This window comes from Anabas testudineus, chromosome 2 (assembly GCF_900324465.2).
Source record: "Anabas testudineus chromosome 2, fAnaTes1.2, whole genome shotgun sequence".
Taxonomy (NCBI): domain Eukaryota; kingdom Metazoa; phylum Chordata; class Actinopteri; order Anabantiformes; family Anabantidae; genus Anabas; species Anabas testudineus.
Genome location: NC_046611.1, coordinates 13,553,736 through 13,576,431, shown reverse-complemented (window position 1 = coordinate 13,576,431; position 22,696 = coordinate 13,553,736). Strand labels below are relative to the sequence as shown.

At 42.6% G+C, this 22,696-nt stretch overlaps 1 protein-coding gene across 1 annotated transcript; it reads left to right on the top strand.

Moving 5' to 3' along the window:
* The first annotated feature begins 6,149 nt into the window (after window positions 1-6,149).
* epb41l3a (erythrocyte membrane protein band 4.1-like 3a) lies at window positions 6,150-22,329 on the top strand. The gene is made up of 22 exons (XM_026361185.1): window positions 6,150-6,230; window positions 6,363-6,542; window positions 6,622-6,726; window positions 6,828-6,870; window positions 7,033-7,108; window positions 7,187-7,308; window positions 7,623-7,719; window positions 7,892-7,979; window positions 10,061-10,105; window positions 11,339-11,491; window positions 12,582-12,679; window positions 12,868-13,043; window positions 14,988-15,092; window positions 15,248-15,423; window positions 15,515-15,562; window positions 15,643-15,672; window positions 15,758-15,940; window positions 18,533-18,628; window positions 18,959-19,591; window positions 20,134-20,232; window positions 20,416-20,496; window positions 20,851-22,329. The coding sequence occupies exons 1-22, from the start codon at window positions 6,150-6,152 to the stop codon at window positions 20,959-20,961; spliced, it is 2,826 nt and encodes a 941-aa protein (XP_026216970.1). The 3' UTR covers window positions 20,962-22,329.
* The last annotated feature ends 367 nt before the right edge of the window (window positions 22,330-22,696 follow it).

Here is a 22,696-nt window from a genome sequence, read left to right as displayed (position 1 = left end):
GAGCAAACAACACAATCTTCCCTTAACCAGAACCAGAACCAGACTCAGGGCGGGTGGCCATCTGCCTCGACCGGTTCGGTTGAGTCGAAAGAGGAGAGAGAAAAGAACAAACAAGCAGCAGAAAAAACACTGGACAGGTTGGTGCTGCCAGTAACTGCACACTGGAAACATACAGCTTTGAGTCTGCGGACGTCGTCCTTATCATATTACAGCCTGTAGGACAAGGGAGGATTCAGCAAAATATTTTGAAATAAGGCTGATCAGGTGACAACAACTCCAAGGTGACAAAGTCAGAGTAAACAATAAACTACTCTCTGCCAAATGGCTTGGTGTGTACACATTAAACCTTTAACCTTGTTCAAACCTGATCCCAGGAAGCCACAGACTTGCTTGTTTTACAACTATCTGACATGACATAACAAAATGAAAGAGTGGTATAGAAACAGGTAGAAATACACGTGCGTGAGAAGCAGTGAAGAGCAAGGACTGAAGAAGGGTTGGAGAATCTGAAGCGTAGGATGCAAAGCCTGACAGAGAGGGATATATATAGCAACTGGATCGCTGCCCTCCATGTGGGAGACTGTAGTTTGAATCCCAGCTGTGGTCTACCACCTCCTGCCTAACCTGCCTTTACCTTTCACCTTGTACAAAGCAATTGCTTTGGATAAAAGCGTCTGCCAAATGACAAAATATGAATGTAAACTTTAAACCATGTGTGTTGGAAAGATGAAAACTACAATTCCCACAATCCTGTGCGGGAAGCCATCGTCCCTGATTGCCCTCCCTCTCCCTGCTGTGATTGACAGCTGAGAGGTTAATCTCTGTGGGCGGGGCCTGGTGTGTCAGAGTAAAAACCAATAATCCATCAAAGAGCAACGAAAACCACAGAGAGAATAAAACAAACAGAGACGAATAGGGCGGACTTTAACCTTCATCATCGTCTTCACCATCATCTTCATCAGTGAGCAGCACCTGAACATCTGCACAGGTAAATCACACATTTAATATCTATCACATGATGTGTTTGTTACAGTGATGTCGTCTGATCTGTTGTCCATCATCATCATCATCGTGATCATGGTGTTCATCTGCACAGATAGAGAACAGTACAAACACGTTAGAAACTGTAAAACCTGTCTGAGGACTAAAGAAGTTCACATCAGGAACCACCAGGACTCTGCAGGAAACTTTATTAATAATGTTCAGTCTGCGTATTAAAAACTGACCAATCACAGACAGACTAACAATTAACTTAAGTGTTTTCATCAGGTTTTAAAAACTGGTGGAAAGTACTTTTACCTTTGGTACTTGAAGTGTTTTGAAATAGTACCACAGTTCTACACTGTGGTAATGATCTTGTCGCTGAAAGAAGGTATTGTTAACATCAAGTAATAACACATGATTTTACTCCTGTCAGAGAATCAGTTCATAAAGTAAGAAACAACCGTTGTGAGTTTAAGGGTTCGATCGGATGTAAAAACTGTTGATTCTACAGAACTTGTTGTATAGACAGGTTTTCTTATCCCTCAGGAGTCCTGGGCTTTTTGAGATTTTAATAAACTACATCATAACAGCAGCATCCATATGATGCTGGATCTGTGACACTCAAAGAACCAAAGTCCTGAACAAATAGTAAGAAAAGGCACAACAATGAAAAGGAGAGCAGGTCTCATCTGTCACCAAGAGACCAGAGTCATGTCCTCTTAATCGCTGTTGTCCAAACCTGAAACATTTAGTTACTTGATGTCTGAATAAAAACACACTGTGAGTACTGTCGCTGCTGGTGCTCTAAAGTATTTCTAATACTTGTTTATTAATGTGGTCACATATTCTGTGTTGGTACATTTAACACAGTCCTCATTAATTAATTCACATAACATGTTTGTGTAAATAAAATTAACCCCTTCATTCCTTTTTCTTCTTCTTCTGCCTGGATGAACCACTTCCTGTACCTGATAAACTGGTGAGTAACACAAACACACTCATTGTTTCCTACCAGAGCGTTCAGCCTCATCCTGTGTGGTGACCTGAGAGCTGGGGTCACAGGATCTCACAGACACAGACACATACAGTAGAAAACACAAACAAACCGAGCGTACAACGTAAACTTTCGATTCTTTTTACTGATTGGCATCAAAATGTATCTGCAGATTTAATCCTACAGATTACACAAAAGTTACCACATCCCAACAGTTACTACGCAGTACTACAGTATTACTACAATGAAAAAAAAAAAAGAAGACACTACATAAAAAATTCAAATCTGCTCTCTGGTCTCAATAAAGAGATAAATAAGATGTTGTTTCAGAAACTAATCACATTAAATTAACAGTTCCATGATAGAAAATAATTATTATGACAAATTTTTATAGAGATAAAAACATCTGGCTCCGCACTGTGCGTCGTGACGTCACCCACGCCGTGTGTGTGACGTGCGGCCAGATGACGTAGATAGAAACGGTCCGTTACCGGGAGGGAGAGGGAGCGTCCTGCACGAGGACAGGTAAAGATTAAAGATGATGTTTATATCAGAGTAGCAGGTTATAGATTAGTGATCAACTATAGACTCGATCATCAGTTATCGATCAGTCAGTGATCGATCAGACAAACTGAGGCCAGCAGATACAGACACACACAGAGATGCTTCATCACACTGCAGCTCCGTGCGCGTTGCCGTGCGTGTTGAAACGGGTGTTTCCTGCTGCAGGACGACAAAGACTCACGGGGATCCTCCCGAGAACCGGACTCCGGACTCACCGGAGTTACTGCAGAGCAGAAAGCTGAACGCTCCTCTGTGACGTGTGTGAGAGGAGTTCAGGCTGCAGCCAGGTCTCGGTTAGGAACCCGGTCTAATGCAGGACCCGGATCTCAAGCGAGTCTCTGAGATGAGTTCAGGCTGCTGCGGCTCTCAAATGGTTAATATGTGTAAATGATGTCTGCAGCAGCCTGTGATGATCAGGTCCACATCAGAGGACTCAGGTCTGCGGGGTCAAAAGCAGAATTTATAGTTTTTTATATTCCTAAAGTTAAAGGTCAAACATTAGGTGTTGATTTTTAAATGAAATATTTCTAGATGTAAATGAATTCTGCAGAGTTTACATAGGAAAAACCTAACAGAAGAACACAGTGCAGATCACATTAGAGTACAGACAGACTGAGGGGGTGCAGCTGTTTATCAGCGTGATGTATTATAGTATTAATATCTATATATCTATATATATATATATATATATATATATATATATATATATATATATATATATATACACACACACGTGTAATTTCAGCTTAAAAAAAGACTAACTTTGTATACATGTAAATAAATATGTAAATATAACAATCAACATGTGACAGAAATAGAGGTTTCGATTTTCAGCTTTACTTTAAGAGGTTTAAGAGACACTTAACATTTATGAATTTAAACAGAGAAACTTCATTTTGATGGGCTCAATAGTATTTAGACAGTTTGACTGACACGAAGTGATTTAACCAGGTGCAGTTCATTCCCTTGTTACTTTAAGACAAATGAAACAGGTAACAGGCCTGGAGTTGTAATTTGACAGCTGGATCACTGGATCTACCTAAATAAAGTCCAAGAAGATCTCAATGCAAGAAAAGAACAACAAAAAAACAATATAATTCTGTAAGAGTTGTAGCAAAAACTTTAGGTATGGCCAAATCAACAGTTTGGTATATTCCTAAAAGAAAGAAAGGACTGGTACAGCATGGAAAGACATGGAAGACCAACTAAAGTAAAGTAGCTACTAAACAATTAAAGTAGATGATCTCAGAAGCCTTTCCTTGGTCAAGAAAAACACCTTCACAGCACTCAAGAATACTGTGGAGAAGGTATCCATCTGCGCTTCACAGTACAAATGGATAATGAACCTAAACATACTGCAGTATATACTCTATACAAAGCAATACAACTGGAACAAGTTGAATATTCTTCAATGGACATGACAGTTGTCTGATTTCAATCTAAAGGATGAGCAGCTTTTCACCTACTGAAGCTAAAACTAAAGGAAGCAGGACCCACAAATGAGCAGAAACTCAAGGTGGCTGCAGTGAAGGGCTGGCAAAGCATCTCCAGGAAGGAAATTCAGAATTTGGTGAAGTCCATAGACTCCAAACTTCAGGCAGTCAGTAGTCCCAAGTATTATAAATGATAGTTCTATTTTTAATTATGTCACTTTGTCCACTTATTATTTTGCCGCTTAAATGTAGGTACTCTGCTTAAATTGACTGACTAAAAATCTATGTTTCAATCACATCTTGATTGTTTTATTTTAATTCCCTAACTTTTTAAATATATTTATACATAAATGTACACACAATATTACTGCATATAAAATGCCCAGTATAATACACTATCATCATCATCGTCTGAGTCCAGATTACATTAGATTGTTTCTCTGCCCTAATCTCTCTGCCTCACCCTCTATCCTCACCCTCATCCCCTCTGGTTACCATAGTAACCCTCCCCTGGCAGCTGGAGGGGTCAACAGATGGTAGCCACGGTTACAACTCAGGGTGATGAAATCATCAGACAGTGACTGAGATAGTAAATGTGATGAAGTGTTTAAATACAACTCTGAAATCAGAACTTTGTGGTTTCAGATAATGTCCCAGTTTACAGAGTGTAAAGACAGAAAGAGCAACCTATTCATACAAGTTCCTGCTGCTGTTTATATCAGTTTGCCGGCTGTTAATTCAATTGTATTTTTATTGCAGAATCGTCTCAAGTCACGTCACATACTATAAACAAACCTAACAAATCCCCATTGAGCAGCACTAGGTGACAATACAGGCTCAGGGTGGATGGCCATTTGCCACGACTGGTTGGGATAAGTGGAAAGGGAGAGAGAAAATAACATAATACAGATAAAACAAAGCAAGCAGACAAGAATATGACCAAATCATAAATAATGGAATTAAAACAAAATCACAAACGTAAAGGATGCTAATACTTTGCAAAAAATTGCTTTGCAGTCAATGACTGCCTAAAGTTTGGAACCAATGGACATGAGTGTCATCCCTTGAGGTGTTTTTCCAGGCCTTTACTGCAGCTGCCGTCAGCTGCTGCTTATTTGTCTTTCTGTCTTCAGTGTTAACTTCAGTAAGTGAAAATCTGCTCTATTTGGTAGAGGTTAGGTGACTGATATGGCCAGTGAAGAATATCCTATTTCTTCGGATTGAGAAACTCATAGTAGGTTTTATTGTATAGTTTGGGTCATTAGTCATCTGCAGTATGAAGCTCTGTCCTATCAGTTTTGCAGCATTTGGTTCAATCTCAGCAGCGGCTATACTGTAGTCCTATACACCTCAGAACTCTTCTAGACTCTTTATCTGAAGTCAGGTCAACAGTAAATACCAGTGACCTGGTTCCATTGGCAGCCATATTCATGCCATAGCACTGCCTCTTGTCATGATTCACCCTTGTCCCTGGTTGATTGCTCTCTTGAGCGTTTTCTCTCTTTGATTCTGTTTCCTTGTCTGCGGGGGTACGTTTAATGTTCTCTCCAGCCATGTTAAACTGTTTCCTCCAAACATCTTGTATTTGGCTGTTTTGCCCTTACCACTGCCTGATTCTGTCACGTTAAGTTATACTTGATTATTTCTGGATTTGGGAGGTTCTTTGAATGCTGAACTATGGACCTTGTTTATTCTGTGGACTTTACAAATTGGTTTCCAGATCGTGGATTTTGGATTGACGACTGATATTTATTACCCTCTGTGTCTGACCCTGGATTGTTTATTGTATCTGAACTGTGCTTGTGGCTCTTGACTCAATAAGTCAATCCTCTGTGTCTATGTTGCAAGTCTCTCAGCTTTGTTCCCCCAGCTTTGGTCAGCAATTTCCCACCCTCCTGCTCTCATCTGCCATCTACTTATCCACCTGTTCTACCCCTCCATCTCATGGCCAACTGCTTTTCAGCAATTTGTTCCATTATTTATGAGCCCCGAAAATAGGGAGGTGTATGATAATGGGTATAATTCCTACATCTTCGAGTCTCTCTGATAAAACCAGGAATAACAAGTTTCATGTTTCCCAGTGCATGTAAACGCAGGATTCCCTGACAGTCAATCATCAACCTGATTATTTATCTCTGGTAATTGTGTCATAACTGTGGCTCAGGTGGATCACCATGACAACAGAGCCAGGCGAGACCCAGCCTAACGAGGCGGAGTCCTTCCCTGAAGCCGCCGCGCACTCAACACCTAAACAGGTAAAAACAAATAAACCAATAATAACTATCAACTAACAAAAAAGTTTAGGGGCCTGATGGTTGTTGTGCATGCCCTGTAACTGCGACGTCCTCGGTACAGGCGAGCTATGATATCATTCCCTATGTCCTCAGGGAGGGGAGGGCGGGCCACCCCAGAGCCATCCTCACAGCTCACCTGTCGAGGACTCGACGAGTCACCTCTCGTCCACTGGTCACATCACTCGCTCTCCAGCCAGAAACCCACTGAGCTTCAGGATAATGCAGGCAAAAGTGACCCTATTGGACGGCTCGCTGTTCACCTGCACTGTGGAGGTGAGGCAGTTTCTTGACGTTTGTAGGCAGGTTAGACAGGTGTTTGTGTGTCTCTTCAAGGTTACCTGTGGTGTTTCAGAAACGAGCTCGTGGCCTGCAGCTGTTTGAGCAAGTCTGTGAACACATCAACCTGCTGGAGAGAGACTACTTTGCGTTGTCCTTCAGAGATGCTGACAACAACAAGGTATCTGTCTACTTTACCGTTTACCTGTCTGTGTGCTTACCAGTCTGTCTGTTTAGCCGTCTGTCTCTCTTCCTGTCTGACTTCAGTCGTCTGTGTTGTAGAACTGGTTGGATCCAGCAAAGGAGATGAAGAAACAGGTCAGAGGTGAGTTCGTGTGAAGTTGGGTCCAGCATTTTAGAAAACAGTGTTGTGTTCTGGTCTGTTTAGAGGGTAACTCACTGGTTATCTACTTAACCAGTTAACTAGTTATCATGTTTTTCATGGTAATTTTGTGGGTGAATTGATTCCCTGCTCCCTGTCTCTCAGGCGTTCCTTGGAACTTCTCCTTTAATGTAAAGTTTTACCCTCCTGATCCCACCCAGCTGTCGGAGGAGATCACCAGGTAGGTTCACTCAACTGTGTCACAAGTCTTCACCTGTTGTGCGCTCGAGGAAGGTGACATCTTTCTGTCTGTCTGCAGGTACTTCCTGTGTCTTCAGCTCAGACAGGATATAGTTTCTGGTCGTCTTCCGTGTTCATTTGCAACTCACACTATCCTTGGATCCTACACCGTCCAATCAGAGCTTGGAGACTACGACCCTGGTACTGACAACCTTGTACCCTGCTCTTTTTTGACATAACAACCTAAATTGGGAGCTGGTTCCACAGTAGAGGTGCTTGGTACCTAAATGCTCTAAACGTGTATTCACAAACTGTAGGAACCATTAGAAAACCTGCACTAAGTAGACCTGAGAGCAAATAGTTGTGCTTGAATAATATTGTACTATGTAGAGATATTCAACAGACCTTTTTCTGGCTGTCCCCAACCATAAGTACTACCCACCACCCACTGTCTCTAGTGATGTGTAGGGTTTCTGCCTGTTGGCCTCTGATCCCCTGTTTGTCTCTCTGTCCAGACGAGTGTGGTCCAGATTACATCAGTGAACTCAGTTTTGCTCCAAATCAAACCAAAGAGATGGAAGAAAAGATCATGGAGCTGCACAAAACCTACAGGTTCTCACTTATTAAACATTTCACTCTATAGAAACCGTGTAATTGAAGTCATTATTACTGTATATTGAATGAATGAGCAGTCATTATAGGTCATTATCATATTAAATGAACTCATCATAATATTGTAGTGAACGTAACAGACATCAGCAGGTAATTGTGTCCTTGTGTTTAGAGGAATGACTCCAGCTGAAGCAGAGAGACACTTCCTGGAAAATGTAAAGAAACTTTCGATGTATGGAGTCGACCTTCACCACGCAAAGGTAAAACACACAACGTTAAACCATTTATGCTACAGACAGACAGGAAATAATGTGATTTAGACGACTACACTATCAGCACATGATATCTGATATCAGCTCCTGAACAAACATCTACAATATACTTTATGTCAGTGATGATTCTCAGTCATCCAGGTGAGGTTGTTTGGAAATTCAACTCCAGATCTACAATAGATGTTTTTCTTCTGACCAGTTTCTCCTGAATCATCAGGACTTTTTTTAAGCTCTTAATAATCACATTCATGTACTTGCATGTATTACTCAACCTTTAATTAAGTGCCCCATGTTTCCACACAGACTGCGTTTTATTATGAAATGCCTCATCTATAAGTTTGAATCTGCAGTAATATCGCATCAAACATGAAACGTCCAAAACAACATGAACTGGAGTTTCACCAAGTGCAGAGCTGAATCACTTTCTGTGGTATGGGGGCAGTGTGCGGACTGAAAAATGTATAGTATAGTTCCATGTTTCTTCCCCACATTGTTGTTTTGTATTTTTGCCGTGTGAGGTTGAGTCTGTCTGAACCATTTTGTTTTATTAGATACAAGAGCTTTTCTGATCTTACCCTTTTTAATAGTATTTGTTTGTGTCTCAGATTTACAGAAAGGTTTCAATTTATTGTAATTTCATTCTTCTCATATTGCTGTCTTCACTCCTGATTTGTTTCTGCTGCAGGCTAGACAGGTCGAGAGTGAAAGTCCTTAACTTTAAGAAGCGTGTAAACAACTGCTGAAAGCTTCAACATCCAGGTTTTCATTAAACAGGCAGCTCCACTAATTTTCTCAGATGATACATTGAATGCAAAAAATCCCAGATTAGCAGGTACAGGGAAATGGTCAAGAACATGTTCAGGTGCAGGAACAGGTACATCCACCAGACATGAAGTGCACCAGAATATGGGGAAATGGTGAGCATGCGTGTGAAAGTCAGGTGACAGAGAAGGCGAGGAATGTCTGAGATCACCTGGCGTCCGGATGGAGGAAGGTTAGCACTGAGACAGCGTCTGAGAAGGGATGTTTGTAAAGGTTATCTAGTTTTCTGTTAGATTTGACTTTGGATCATGTCTATTATGTTCATCTATTCTCATAAATCATTAGTTAACATACATTTGATAATGAATGAACATAATATAAACAGAGCTCAGTGTGTTTCAGTGCTGCTGATGCTCGGCATCAATCACCAGCACATGACCCACTTCTTGTCCACAATCAATTGTGTGCGTGTGTGTGTCTGTGTGACTGTACTGATTTTTCCATCACGGCTGTTTTCCACCAATCCATTGTCTCAGTAACAGAGTGAAGTCAAACTGTTTCATGTTAGTCAGATGTGAACCAACAGCACATCTGACGAAATCCACAGAGACCTGATGAGACCTGATCACAGATTGATCGCACTGATCACACACCAGTGACAAGAAGGCTTTAAAAGGTCTCCACTGTGGGCTAACCCTAACCCTAACCCATACAGCATTTGCTTGTGCAATTGTTAAATCAGAGCAAACTTTACTTACTCAGTACGAGTTAAAAATACAAAACTACAGAACATCAGGAGGGAGAACCTGTGGTGAACAACTAGAACTACAGACTAGGTAACCTTGGTCCTAGAGAGCTACAGCCCTAATTGGTTTACATGGTTAACTATTGTTAACTATCGCTGCACTTACACCTTCTGATTGGCTGAACACACCTGATCACATTATCAGCAGTGTCAAGGGCAGATATGATTGCAAAACAAGCAGGGCCGTGGCTCTCTAGGACCAGGGCTGCCCATCCCTGAACTACAGCAACTGGGGAGGTATTCAGGCAAGTGGAGAGTGAGGTGACTGTGACACTCAGGAACTCACTGAGGACACCTGGTGGACAGAAGTAGTACTGGCATTTCTGAAATATGAAATAGTGCAGGAGGAGACATTAGTTTAATGACAGTAACAGTAGTGTTGCTGTGACTCGTTAGTGGAAGAGTTAGCACTTGTGTTGGGATTGTTATCTGTGTGTTACATTTAGACCAGCTGTTCTTTTCTATGTTTTCTTTTTGTCTGTCTGTCTGACTGAATGAGTAGATGGTAGGAGGCCGCTTTGATTGCTTGTCTCCAGCTAATTCAGAGGTAAGACTGTTTCCTGTGTGTAGGTGTGTTCATACAAACATCATTGTTGTTTACTACTGTTTAGTCTGTTGTTCAGAAAAAGAATAATTTTGGGTATTTTCTACAATACCCAAAATCCACCTGAAACCCTTGAACACCCCTTTCATGACTTCCAACCTCATAAACTGTTATTTTCATGGTTTAACTGACTGCAAACATGAACTAAAACCAGTCAAAGGGAACCTTGGTTTAACCAGGATTTTAAACCTTAGCTCACAGACTTCACCACCGCTCTCCAGGGCTGCTGTCATGGTTCAGGACTGCAGTTCTGAAATCCATTATGATCGGGGATAGCTTGCTGTTGTCTGTGGTGTTGCTGACCTTACAGCTCCACTCTCCTCCAACTTGCCCTTCACCGTCACAGTTTTCCCCTCCAGCACCCCTAAACAATCTTACACACAAGGAGGGCTGACGCTTCAGCAGAACTGCTGCCTTAAGTAGTGCACGCTGCTTTAACTTCTTTCCCATTTCACCTTCCATCCAAAAGACTTCTTCCTGCCAGTCAGACAGAACTGATGAAGCCTTCTGAATGGAAGGTGAAACATCTTCAAGAACTTAAAGCAAGTCCAGTTGCCACCAAACTCCATTTTTTAGGATGCCATAGACCATCTTGTATGGACTGCCGAGTCCTATCCTGAGAAGCCGGCTCTCCTGAAGCTGTTGTTCAGTCTCTCCTTTGTACAGATTTGTACATATTGCGATGAACTGCGAATACTACATTGCTCTGTTTGTATCAAGGTGTTTTGTAATTGGGGTGGTCCGGTTTCTGCCTCACTGTACCTTAAGAATCTTGAGCTGCTTTTATACATGCTGAATTACTCCAGACTTTACCTGGTGAGCTGCATGTGAGAATGCAAACTTCTGAGTTATTCAGCTTGGAGATTTCCTGGACTTCATCATGTGAGCTCCGTAGTACAAAGTCTGCATAATATCTGTGTGAGCCCAGTTGTACAGCGAACAAGTGAATGTTCACTTTCAGCTGAACTGCTCAGAACAACACCAGAAAATATAGTATGCTTTCTGTTGTTGGATTGCGCTTCCTTCCTTCTGGAAACCTGAATTATCTACCTAGTGTCGTTTCTAATCATGTGACTTGCTTTACTGATGCACTGTAAACAAAACATAATTAATTTTCTCACTGGATTTCCTCACAGGGACAAAACTCCAAACGTCCTTTTGTATTTATGTGTGCAGGATTCAGAGGGGGTGGCCATCATGCTGGGTGTGTGCAGTAGCGGTCTGCTGGTCTACAGAGACAGACTGAGGATCAACAGGTTCTCATGGCCAAAGATCCTGAAGATCTCATACAAAAGAAACAACTTCTACATCAAGATCCGACCTGGAGAAGTGAGAAACGCACCTCCACACCACAGAAGCAGAATTCACACCCACTATAAAGCATGTTGGAGTTAGGTGACTGGATTACAGTCTGGACCTGGGTGGCAACATACGTTTTGGCCCGAGTTACTAAAATCATACATAGCAAGAATTAAAAAAAATTTATGATTGACATAAGGTGCAACCTTTGAGGGGGCGGCTGTATTTAATTGAGGATTTTCCTTGTTTCAATGGTGGAAAAGTTAGAGAATGACCAGCGTAAAAGTAGGTGGAAATTCAATCCAGAGGAGTAAGAGCTGTTAGAGGGAGAGGCTATTACTTTGATGAGTCACAGCAACAAAATCTCAGTATTACAGGAAAAAGCACTTTATCGAAAGATCAGTCCTAAACTCTTGGGAAACCAGCAACCACATTTAGTGACATCCAGGGCCATTCAGTGCTTCCTGGGTCCCGAAACGGTGAGAATAAGCCAGAGTATTCTTCAAATAAAACTGAAAGTTAATCATCATAATTACTCAGATTAAAGCAATAAAAGGTTCACTCCTTAACATCGTTGCTGCTTCCTTTCTATTAGCACCTGCAAATCCTTATTTTACCAATTCTGAATGGAACCACTTAAGTTCACGACAGGTCCTTTTTACGTAACAGCTGTAATAATATCTGAATGTAGTTTTAACTGCTAATGAAGATTCATGATTTATTTAACATAATCAGTATCATCAGTCTTTTAACTGTAATTATAATCAGCAGTAAACAAATGCAGCAATATTACAGAAACACTCATTTTTATTTTGGATATGCTTTTAAACAATTAGCCTTTGCTGGTGTCATATCAAAAACAGCTCATGTAGTTTATGAAGTGTTGCTTGTGATTCATCTCCTTCCTTGATTGTCTGTTCTTTTTTGATGGCTCTGATTTGGGTTTTTACTTCTCTTCTGTGTGTGTCTCTACCTTTGATCTCTGTCCTCCTGTTCTTTTTTACAACATTTGCATTTGTATATCAAATCCTGTGCAATTCAAAAAGTGTATTCTTACTGTTTAAACTAGGTTTAAATCAAATCTAGTAAATTCATATAATCTCTGTCCATCTGTCTCCAGTTTGAGCAGTTTGAGTCTACCATTGGTTTTAAGTTGTTAAACCACAGAGCAGCGAAGAGACTGTGGAAGGTTTGTGTGGAGCATCACTCCTTTTTCAGGTCAGTCTATGGCATTTACAAGGTCCCAACATCATGTGTGTTTTTTCTGGGAATAGTTATTCCAGGTTTAGAAGTTAGACTAACATGAAATGTGTAAGGCATATAAGGTCATGATGTAAATTCTTACAGCACAACACACACTGACAAGACACTGATGTGTCCCTCTACTTCCTATGTCCATATCACAGGCTGGTGTCTCCAGAAGAACCCCCCAAGAAGTTTCTTTCTCTGGGTTCCAAGTTTCGGTACAGTGGACGGACTCAGATTCAGAGTCGCAGAGCAAGTGCTCAGATCTCCAGACCTGCACCACATTTCCCACGATGCATCAGCAAGAGGAACATGCTGAGCCGTAGCTTGGATGGAGGTACTTATCATACTAGTATTCCCTGCGGTTGGGGTTTAGGTTTCCTGTCGGCCACGCTTCCATTCTACGTTATATGAGTACTATTTTTGTAGTTAGTAAGTGTAAGTAGTCCTGATCCCAGCTTGTAGTTGTAGTCTCAGTGATCCAAGTGTTGTCCAATCATCCTGTTTGTTCCAGGAGCTTCAGGCACATGACTCCAGCTTTGTGATGGGTTAGATCTTTGCTGTAAATGGTGTAGTTGTTCCAGTGGTTGCAGTTCTAGTCTTAGCGGTAGTGCAACGGCTCAAAGCAGGAGCAGTACTGCTCTCATCAGGAGTACTACTGATCACAGTACATGTAGTACTGATCTTATTGTAGAATCCCCCCTAAAAAATATCTAATAACTTTGTTACCTAATAACAAAAGGTATTTATTCTGGACTAATTTGAAATAATTCTAGTACCAAAAGAGTCCTACCAGTGAGCCAGGTGCTAGATTTGGGGTTCCAGGTCAAGTACTCTTCGCAGGCTAGCGAAGTGGTGAGATCTCTGCCCTTCATGTGATAGACTGGGGCTTGTCTTACCTTAGTGACCCCTATGTCTAGTGAGGGTCACTAGGCAAGACTCCTTATGCTTACCCTGCCTTTGCCTTGTGCCTTGTATCCAACTCGTTGCTTTGGATAAAGCGTCTGCTAAATGACCAAATGTAAATGTACTCTTTCTTTATTGGTGATTTTTTTCTTGAATATTGTTCCTGTAATTGTAGTACAGGTCTCAGTAGTAGCACCAGGAGCGTTCAGAAATCTTGTTCTGTCATTGGTTGGTTGTTATATGTACCTGCTGGTGACCAGAGATTCTGATTATTCTTCAGCACCGAGAGCAACGCCCACCTCCTCTCTAATTGGCTCGCCAGCCTTCAGAGCGCCTGTCAACGGTGGTACACACACAGGTAGAGCTCATAACTGCAGACTGTAGTAACGCTGCAGTAATACTGATCTGTGATTGGCTACTGCTGTGAATGCGTCATTCAGCTTGTAGGACAATGCTGCAATCTGATTGGCTAGAAGGGCTCTGCTCATTCACACTCACCTGAGCTACACTGTTGAAATCATCAGTAACATGACCAGTCACATGTGACAGGTGTGTAAACTCACCTGATCAAGCTGACAAAGCAGCCACTTGAATTAAGAGACTAGATGCAGCCATTATAATTTCTCCCCAGCCCAATGTTTGTGTGAACTCAGGAGGAGGGAGGTCTGCACAGGATTCCTCTGAGGATCATGTTAGACTCTTCATTCATTGTGAATGAATGACCTGTCATCCAGGTCATTGTTGGTGTAAGAGTGAAAGAACCAGGATCAACAGTGAAGGAATCCTGTGTAAACTACACCACATCAAGGTTTTCAAGGACTTTCTCAGGTGGACACGGATTTAGTTCTTAGTCAGAAGGATCAGAGAGTCTCCACATGTTGGTCAGAGAAAACAGAGGTTTAACGGGTCTGAAGGATATTTTGAAACGGAACAGTTTTTCAGCCAACACCTGGAGTCAGGTGACTCTATACTGTTACCTGATTCCAGGTGGACTAATGAGCCGCACTAAACTCTAACAAGTCTCCAGGTGTGAATGAACAGCTGGAGTCTCAACTTCAGTCAGACACAACAGCTGAACTTCACAGGCGATGTTAGCATTGTTAGCATACTTAGCATTGCTTGTATCATGATGATCATGGCTTTGTGATGGGTCTGACTGCTGATTGGATGATTGACCCAGACTGTGGTGCATGAGCCCTCAGCTCTGATTGGCTGAGCGTGCCGTTGCCTTGGCAATGAGCAGTTGTGATGCTTTGCTGTGGCCTGGCTGTGAGCATCACCTTGGTTGCTACAGGTACTCCTGCTGCAGCTCGATCACTGATCACTGTGGTTACCATTGCTGTGCATTCTGACACTGATGTGCATGTGTGCGCAGATATGGGCTCTGGGCTGTATGCTGCATCAAAAGCCATTGCCGTCAGTGACCTCATCGCCACGGTAACGCCTGAGAGGAGGGGAGAGGACAGGACAATGGAATATGGTAAGAAACCGTCAATCAGAGGATCAGTTGACTTAATGTCTAAAAATCACATCACTTCTCCTCTTTATGTTGTCTCCTCCTCTCCTGTCTCTTTCTTTATCGTGTTGTCTCCTCCTCTCTTGTCCTATCCTTGTCTCCTTGCTTCCTGCCTCCAGTGGAGGAGGTGCTGATGGTGCAGGATGAGATAATGGAGGTGGTTGAGGAGGATAAAGAGGATTTGCAGAAGCAGCAGCAGGAGGAGGAGGAGGAGGAGGAGGAGGAGGAGGAGGAGACCAGAGCAACAGAAGTTTCTCAGCAGAGTCCTCTGACTCCTCAGAAACAGGACACCAAGGTGACAAACACTTGTTCACGTCTCACCTGTCTAACAACGCATATATGAAGTAAATTTAGAGTCATTATGTGATCACTGTGTTTGTGTTCAGACGGAGCTGACAGACACAGCTGTGGATGGAGAACTGACACTTACTGAGGTATTGACCTGTACAATACAGGTACTACTACACTGTGTGGACAACACTAACCTGTCTGTCTCTACCTGTCTCTCTGACAGTCTGATCAGGATGAAGATTTGAAAACTCAGGTAAAGCTGATTCTTGTTCCTGTTCTTTCCCTAGTGAAAGCACTGTCCACGTGTCCATTGACCTATCTGTGTCATCTCACTTCAGGAAACATTGGGAAGTCCAGAGGAGGTACAGAAACCTCAGAGCACCATCAGCGCTCTCAGGCGTTCCTTCTTGGAGGGAGGGGGTGGAGGTGAGGGACTTACAGAGTGGGACAAGCGCCTGGCAGCCTCACCTGTGCGACGAGTTGATGACTCGCCGATGATTGAACCTTTGGAGCCCGATGAGGTGAGACACAGGACACACCTTATACTGCTGGTATTACTAGCACGCCCAAGTCAGGTTTAGACCAGTTCTAACATTAACCCTCCCAAGGCCAGGTCTAAAGACATCTATCTGTCTCTGTCTGTTTCTCAGCCCAACCAACTGGACAGCAGCTCATCAGAGGTAGGCTGACTGAGCTGTGAATCAAACAGGTTGGAAACATTGAAGACCTAAAGAGTAAAAAGTTTCTAGAAAAGTAATGTGGCAGGGTGTGCCGGTCTTTACAGTGCTGATGATTAAGGACAGGTGTCTGTGTGTATGTGTGTTAGAGTCGACCTGGAGAGTTTTACTGTCAGAGGTCTTTGTATCAATAAGTGATACATACTGTGAACAGACCTGAACAGTTTATTAGAACACTAACATTAAGGTTAGAATTAAGCAGGTTGTGTTATATCACCCAGTTGACTACACAAGGCTTGCTTGTAATTCTGAATCTATGAATTTATAAATTGTAGATTTCTAACACATAATAGCTGGTCACATCATTGGTTAATCAGTTTGATGGTCCTCACCTGTCACCTGATTGGTTAATCAGTTTGATGTTACTTAATTGTGCGCTCCAGGAGGGCGGGGTCATGACAAACCAGGCTCCTTCTCAGCCAATCAGAGAGAAGAACTATACTGTGGGGCGAAGCTATGACACAATGTCCGGCAAAGTCATTACCATGACAACCAGGGACAACAGCTCAGATTTTACCATGAAAACGGCAAATACTGACGCTGGGGTTGTCAGAGGGGCCCCGCTTATCACAATTCGTGAGGTGAAGACGCCAACCTCACCGTTGGAACCAGCTCCCAGCGTGTGTGGCGTCATCTGTGAGCCAGGAGGGGGAATGACCAGAAATCTGGACATCAGTGGGGGCGTAGCGATGACACCTCAGTCCCCCCTCATTCCCCCTAAATTGCCTCTGGACAAGCTGAGCCTAAGCCCCGCCATGAGCAGGAAGTCACCTTCCCCCGTCAGAGTGGTATGCTAATTGGTGGTTGGTGAGAGGCATGGAAACACGCATGACGAGAAAACTGGTCACACGTTAAGCCGTGTAGCACTGAAATGGGCTTTGCTGGCGTGTCAAACTGAACACATCAGCTCAGAAAAAGTACCTTAACCTGCAGTAAGTCCAGCAGGAGGCAGTGTAGAGCTGCAGAGCGTCAAGCAGGAGGCAGTGTGGATCTGCAGTCAGTCCAGCAGGAGCCAGTATAGAGATGCAGATAGTCCAGGAGGAGGCAGTGTAGAGCTGCACTCAGTCCAACCGAGAGCAATATGGATCTGCAGTCAGTCCAGCAAAGGACAGTGTGGAACAGCTCTACACAGCAGGAGCCCTTGTAGAGCTGCAGTCAGTCCAGCAGAGAGTAGTGAGGATGTGCAGTCAGTCCAGCAGAGGGCAGTGTGGAGCTGGAGTGTTCAGTTTAAATTCTCTTCAGCTTCTCCTTTCTTTTTTCCCAGATGCCATTTTGTTTCTCATCCTCTAATCAAAATGGTAATGGTGGAGCTGGGATTCTTTGTCGTTTTTTTGTTTGTTTACTCCTTTTTGTGTATTCTAGCAGGGTTTATGAGGTGTGTTTGACTGACAGCAGGAGCTTATTTCTGTTTACCCCTGTTCACTTCCCGCTCCCAGTACACCTTTCAATCTTTCTGTGAACTGATTGCTTTGGTTTTCTGGTTTGTTTCATTTTATTTGAAGCTGTGGCCTTCAGAGTTTCCTAACACCCCCAGACTCAGTCTCCATTAGTTTACACTGTGAGTTAACATTTCACAATGTCAGTATCCTAAATTCTTCAGATGTCAGAGGTCTGTAGTCAGATTGAGTGAGAGGGGGACTTATCTTTGTCAGGATATTTAAATTTCTTCTATACTTACAGTTTTTATGCCAACTTAGGAGGTAGTTTCTCCATGGCTGACAAAAAAGTCAGTGCGAGTTTCATTGGGTTTTGGATAATTGCAGAAAATACAATCTAGTACAAACATAATTCTATGAAACTATAGGTTTTGTTCAGCATGATAATATCTGCAAATATTCAGCAATAAAATACAATCTAAAGACAAAATAAATACAGTAACCACAGGTAAAAAGCTATTGTCAGGCAATGAAAGAACAATACCACGTGCACATGACTCCAACATCACTACATCATCAGCTTTGCCCTAAGTGTTGCCTGATCTAGCTAACCAAAACCTAACTAAAAACTCATTGTCTTTACAACAATGGAATCAAAGTGCTGACTTGTTTCTGGGTTTAAAGGCTCATTCCTGTGGCACTCTATAGAAAGCACCACCTGCTTGATCACAGTAGAAACTAATAGAATAACAACTGACTGGTTAGTAATTACAGACTAATTACTAACAACTTTATGTTCCACACACATGTTAACTTCTAACCCTGCATGGCTGCAGTCTGGCTGTCAGATTCTACTGAGATTTCTTTTGTTAGATTAGATTGTTATTTATCACTGAAACGTCAGATATGATTCAAAGGTTTGAACTTTCTGTTTCTTCTTCATCTGTTTGTCTCTCTGACATTTGTTTGTGTATGTGTGTGTGTGTGTGTGTGTGCACAGCCTAAACCCACATTCGATGAAATGTCTCCTGAACTCACGGCTCTGCTGGAGTCGGCCAGAGAACAACAAACCTTCAGAGAGCACAACCTGCTGAAGGTGCCCGTCTAACCTTCACCTGTCTTGTCTCTCATCTGTCTTTCTACTTCACTGTTTAGAGTGTAATTCCTTTTCTTTTATGATATAAAATAGTCGCAGTTTCCTATACAATATTGCTTTTGTACTCCTTCCACTGTCTGCTTAATGAATTTTTGCTGCACTTTTTTTTTTTTTATTTAACACCGTTTTCAGCTGATGATAAAGGTGGTGAAGGCTCATTCTGTCTCACAGGGAATACTTCTCTTGTTCTGTTTTAACTAAGGGGAAACAAGGGGTAAAACTGGCACCTGTTTACCTGTTGTCTGTGTTTTCCTTCACTTCCTGTTTCAGATGTCAGAGAAGGTGGAGACCGTCTTTCTAATGACTGAGTCACATGACCAAGACCAGCCACAGGAGGACCAGCCTCAGGTAGAAACAGGAAGTGTTGTGGGCCCACCTCCTAGTAACCCTCCGCCTCCACCCCCTGGAGGTGGGGTGATACATGCTGACGATGTCACAGAGGACTGGAGCAGTGATGATGACAGTAACAATGCTAATGCCAACCAGGCTAACAGTGCAGCAGATGATGATGCTAGCAGCCAGGCTAGTGATGATGCTTCTAGCGAGGTTAGTGAAGATGCTATCAGTGTGTTAGCACAGGTAGCAGTGGAGGAGGCCATGGATGCTGCAGTCAGACAGGCTAGTGATGATAATCAGGATAGCATCAATGCTAATGTTACAGTTAGCCATGGTGAGCAGGAGCTGACTAGCATGGAGACTGAGGGTCCGTCTCAGCATTACCTTAATGACTCAGACTCGGACGACTCAGAGGAGGATGCGAGAGGATGGAGATTCGGACAGAACTCTCCTCCCCCATCTTTAACCCGGCCCCCCTGCTCGACCAATAAGATCCAGCCACCTGTCAACAGTGATGATGATGATGTTGATGATGATGATGAGGAAGAGTCTAAATCTCTGCAGGAGGTAACACTTGAAGACGAACCCTGACACCTGCCCCAGTAAACCCAGTGATTCCTTCCCCGGTTAAAACCAGTGAACCCTTCTCCAGTCAAACCATTAACACCTGTCCCGGTGAAACCGTTGATGCAAGTCCCACTAGCATCTGTCCCAGTCAAACCTGCTCCAGTGACCCATGTCCCAGTAAAACCAGTAACTCCCTCCCCAGCGATCATAACCGGTGCTTACTTTTGCTTTTGAACCGGGTTACTAACAAAAACTAGTTTATGAACCACTTTCCAAACAAAGACCAGTTTTGTAGTTTGTTCTGATAAACCAGTAAAATGTTGCATGTGAATGTTTCAGGTCCCAGTGATGAGGAAAACTCTGACATACGAAGCTCCAGGGGTGAGGACATCTCTGTTGTTACATTTATTGACTTCTATTTCCTTTAGATTTCTTTATCAGTGATTTTGACTGTTTGAAAGACTCTATGTTTACTGAGCACAAATATTTCAATGGCAGAACCATACTGATTCATTTCTTGATTTAATGTGTTCATGTCTCAGAGCCGTGTTGAGCCCGATCCCCCTGCAGGCCTTCTCCTTAGCTCCCAGACCTTCACTTCAGAGACCTCCACCACCAGCACCACCACACACATCACCAAGGTAACACACACTTAAACAAAGTAACTAATCAGTCCCATCACAAACCACCACTCCGTCAGCACGATCTTTCTGTAACTCTTAGACTGGGGATAGATTACAGCAGCATCATCTTGTGAAAGGTTGGCTACTAGGGGGCAGGGTTGGTTTCTGAAGAGCTGTGTTCATTATTGTGTTTGTCTTCAGATGGTCAAAGGAGGAATCTCAGAGACCAGAATTGAGAAGAGAATCGTAATTTCTGGAGACACAGAGATCGACCATGACCAGGTAACAACCACATCATAATAAAACATTTTTATGTTGGTGAAGCTTCTCGGTCATCCAGGTAAAGTTATCTGGAAGTTGATTAACTGGACTTACTTCTTGCTAGGCTGAAAAGTTTCGCTTTCAAAAAGTTTATATGTCAGTTGTTGACATATAAAAAGTAAAGTCAAGAAAAAAGTGGATCAAATGTCACATAATCTGGGACATACAGATCAACTGGACCAGTATTACTTTTGGTCAGCTATGGTTTAACCCGTGACAGATCTGGCCAGCCCAGGAGAGATCTAGGCCTGATCCGTCCAAGGTTAAACTAGACCCGGACATGGACCTGGTCTGACACCCATTTCTTTTTCAAAGGCTCTGGCGGCAGCCCTCAGCGAGGCACGGCGGCAGCATCCTGAGCTGTCCGTCACACGAGTTGTCGTCCACAAAGAAACTGAAGTTTCCCCTGATCATGTGATTGATTAGTGATGTCACAGGTAACAGGTGGAGGCTGGTCATGCCCCTACAGATGGAGGCTGGATGCTAATTGGCTGATTAGTGCATGGCAATATTCATGATTCAGTCATTCTGTATTTATGTCCAGGTCCTATTCAAGAGGTGTTCAGAAAAAGCAGGGAATGTCCTAATTGGATAAAATGTGGGAGGAACCACTAACACTTCTGTGCTCCTTGATTGGTGAACTTGATGAACTGATTGGTCATAAAGTTCTGCTCACTCAGCTGATCAGTGAGTCACCAGTCTGGATAATGATCAGTGATCATTTATCAGCTGACATGTCGACCGTTATTGGTTCACTAACATGTTGCGCTAACAACATTGTTCACTGTCCTTTCACGACAGTCTTCTGTTGTTCACCCATAAAAGCACTGGGTGTACTTTGGTTGTGGTTCTAGCTCTGGATCTGGTTGAAGATGTTGTTGTAGTGTTAAGGCAGAAAACAGAATTCAGATCTCCAGTGTTCCAGAAACTGTCGAGAGGCCAGTGGTCACATTACCATGCTATGCTACGCTAACACTCTTATGTATGCTATGCTACAAGGATAATTAGCATGAGCATGCAGTTCTGCTAGCTAGCTTAGCCTAGTTGCTCCGAGAGCTAACTGTGGGCTGGTCGTCACTTCAAGTTTGATCTTAATGACTGATCTGACATCAAGTCGACTGTTACAGTGCATCCGTTCACATTACTCCAAAATAAAAAATGAAAAAAATCACATGTACATAAGTATTCACAGCCTTTGCTCAGTACTTTGTTGAAGCACCTTTATCACCAATTACAAGTCTTTTTGAGTATGATGCGCTTGGCACACCTATGTTTGGGCAGTCTTTTCTGACATTTTGGAATAAGGCTGCAACATAACAACATGTGGGAAAAGTTAAGCATTGTGAAATACTTTCTGGATGCACTGTAAGGTCATAGCAGACATATCTGACAACTTCTGAGCTGATTATTACTTTTGTCATGACAACTGATGGGACCAAGTTGAACCGAGTCTGTTCTAGTCTGGGTCAGTTGGTCTGTTCCAACTGATTTTGTTTGAATTTGATTTAACAAAGTTAATTCAGTTTCAGTTTCCTGTGTACCTCTTCAGTCTTCATTTAGTGCATGAGATTTTTGAGTATCTTGTAGGATATTAATCTTAAGGCGTGAGGTCACAACACTTCCGGGTGTAGAGATGAACGTTGGATCCAGACTTGATCAGGCTTCAGTTCAGGTGTCACTTGAATGAAAATGATCAGTTCATTTACAAGTTGAAGGTTTGTAAATGATTAGAATCAGAAGTAAGATTGAACTTTTTTAACAAACATTAAGTTTTTGTAAGTTGGGAGTGTGATGACCAGAGCCAGCTGTTTCTCTCAGGATCTAATTTTTATTTAGGAACTGTCTGGGTCACTTCCATGTAATTTTTCTTAGCTTGTATAATAGCAATGGCAAAAACATGTCTTAACATCTACTTTATAGCTGCTTCTGTATTTCAGGATTGAATCCAGAAGCTTCTGATGCATTGTGGAAGTCGTAATCCAGACTTCAGCGACACCGAGTGGACATTAATGGAACTGATGATTTGCAGCACACACACACACACACACACACACACACACACACACACACACACACACACACATGCATGTAGATCTATAGACACACACACACACACACACACACACACACACACACACACCTGTATACACAGCAGCACCTA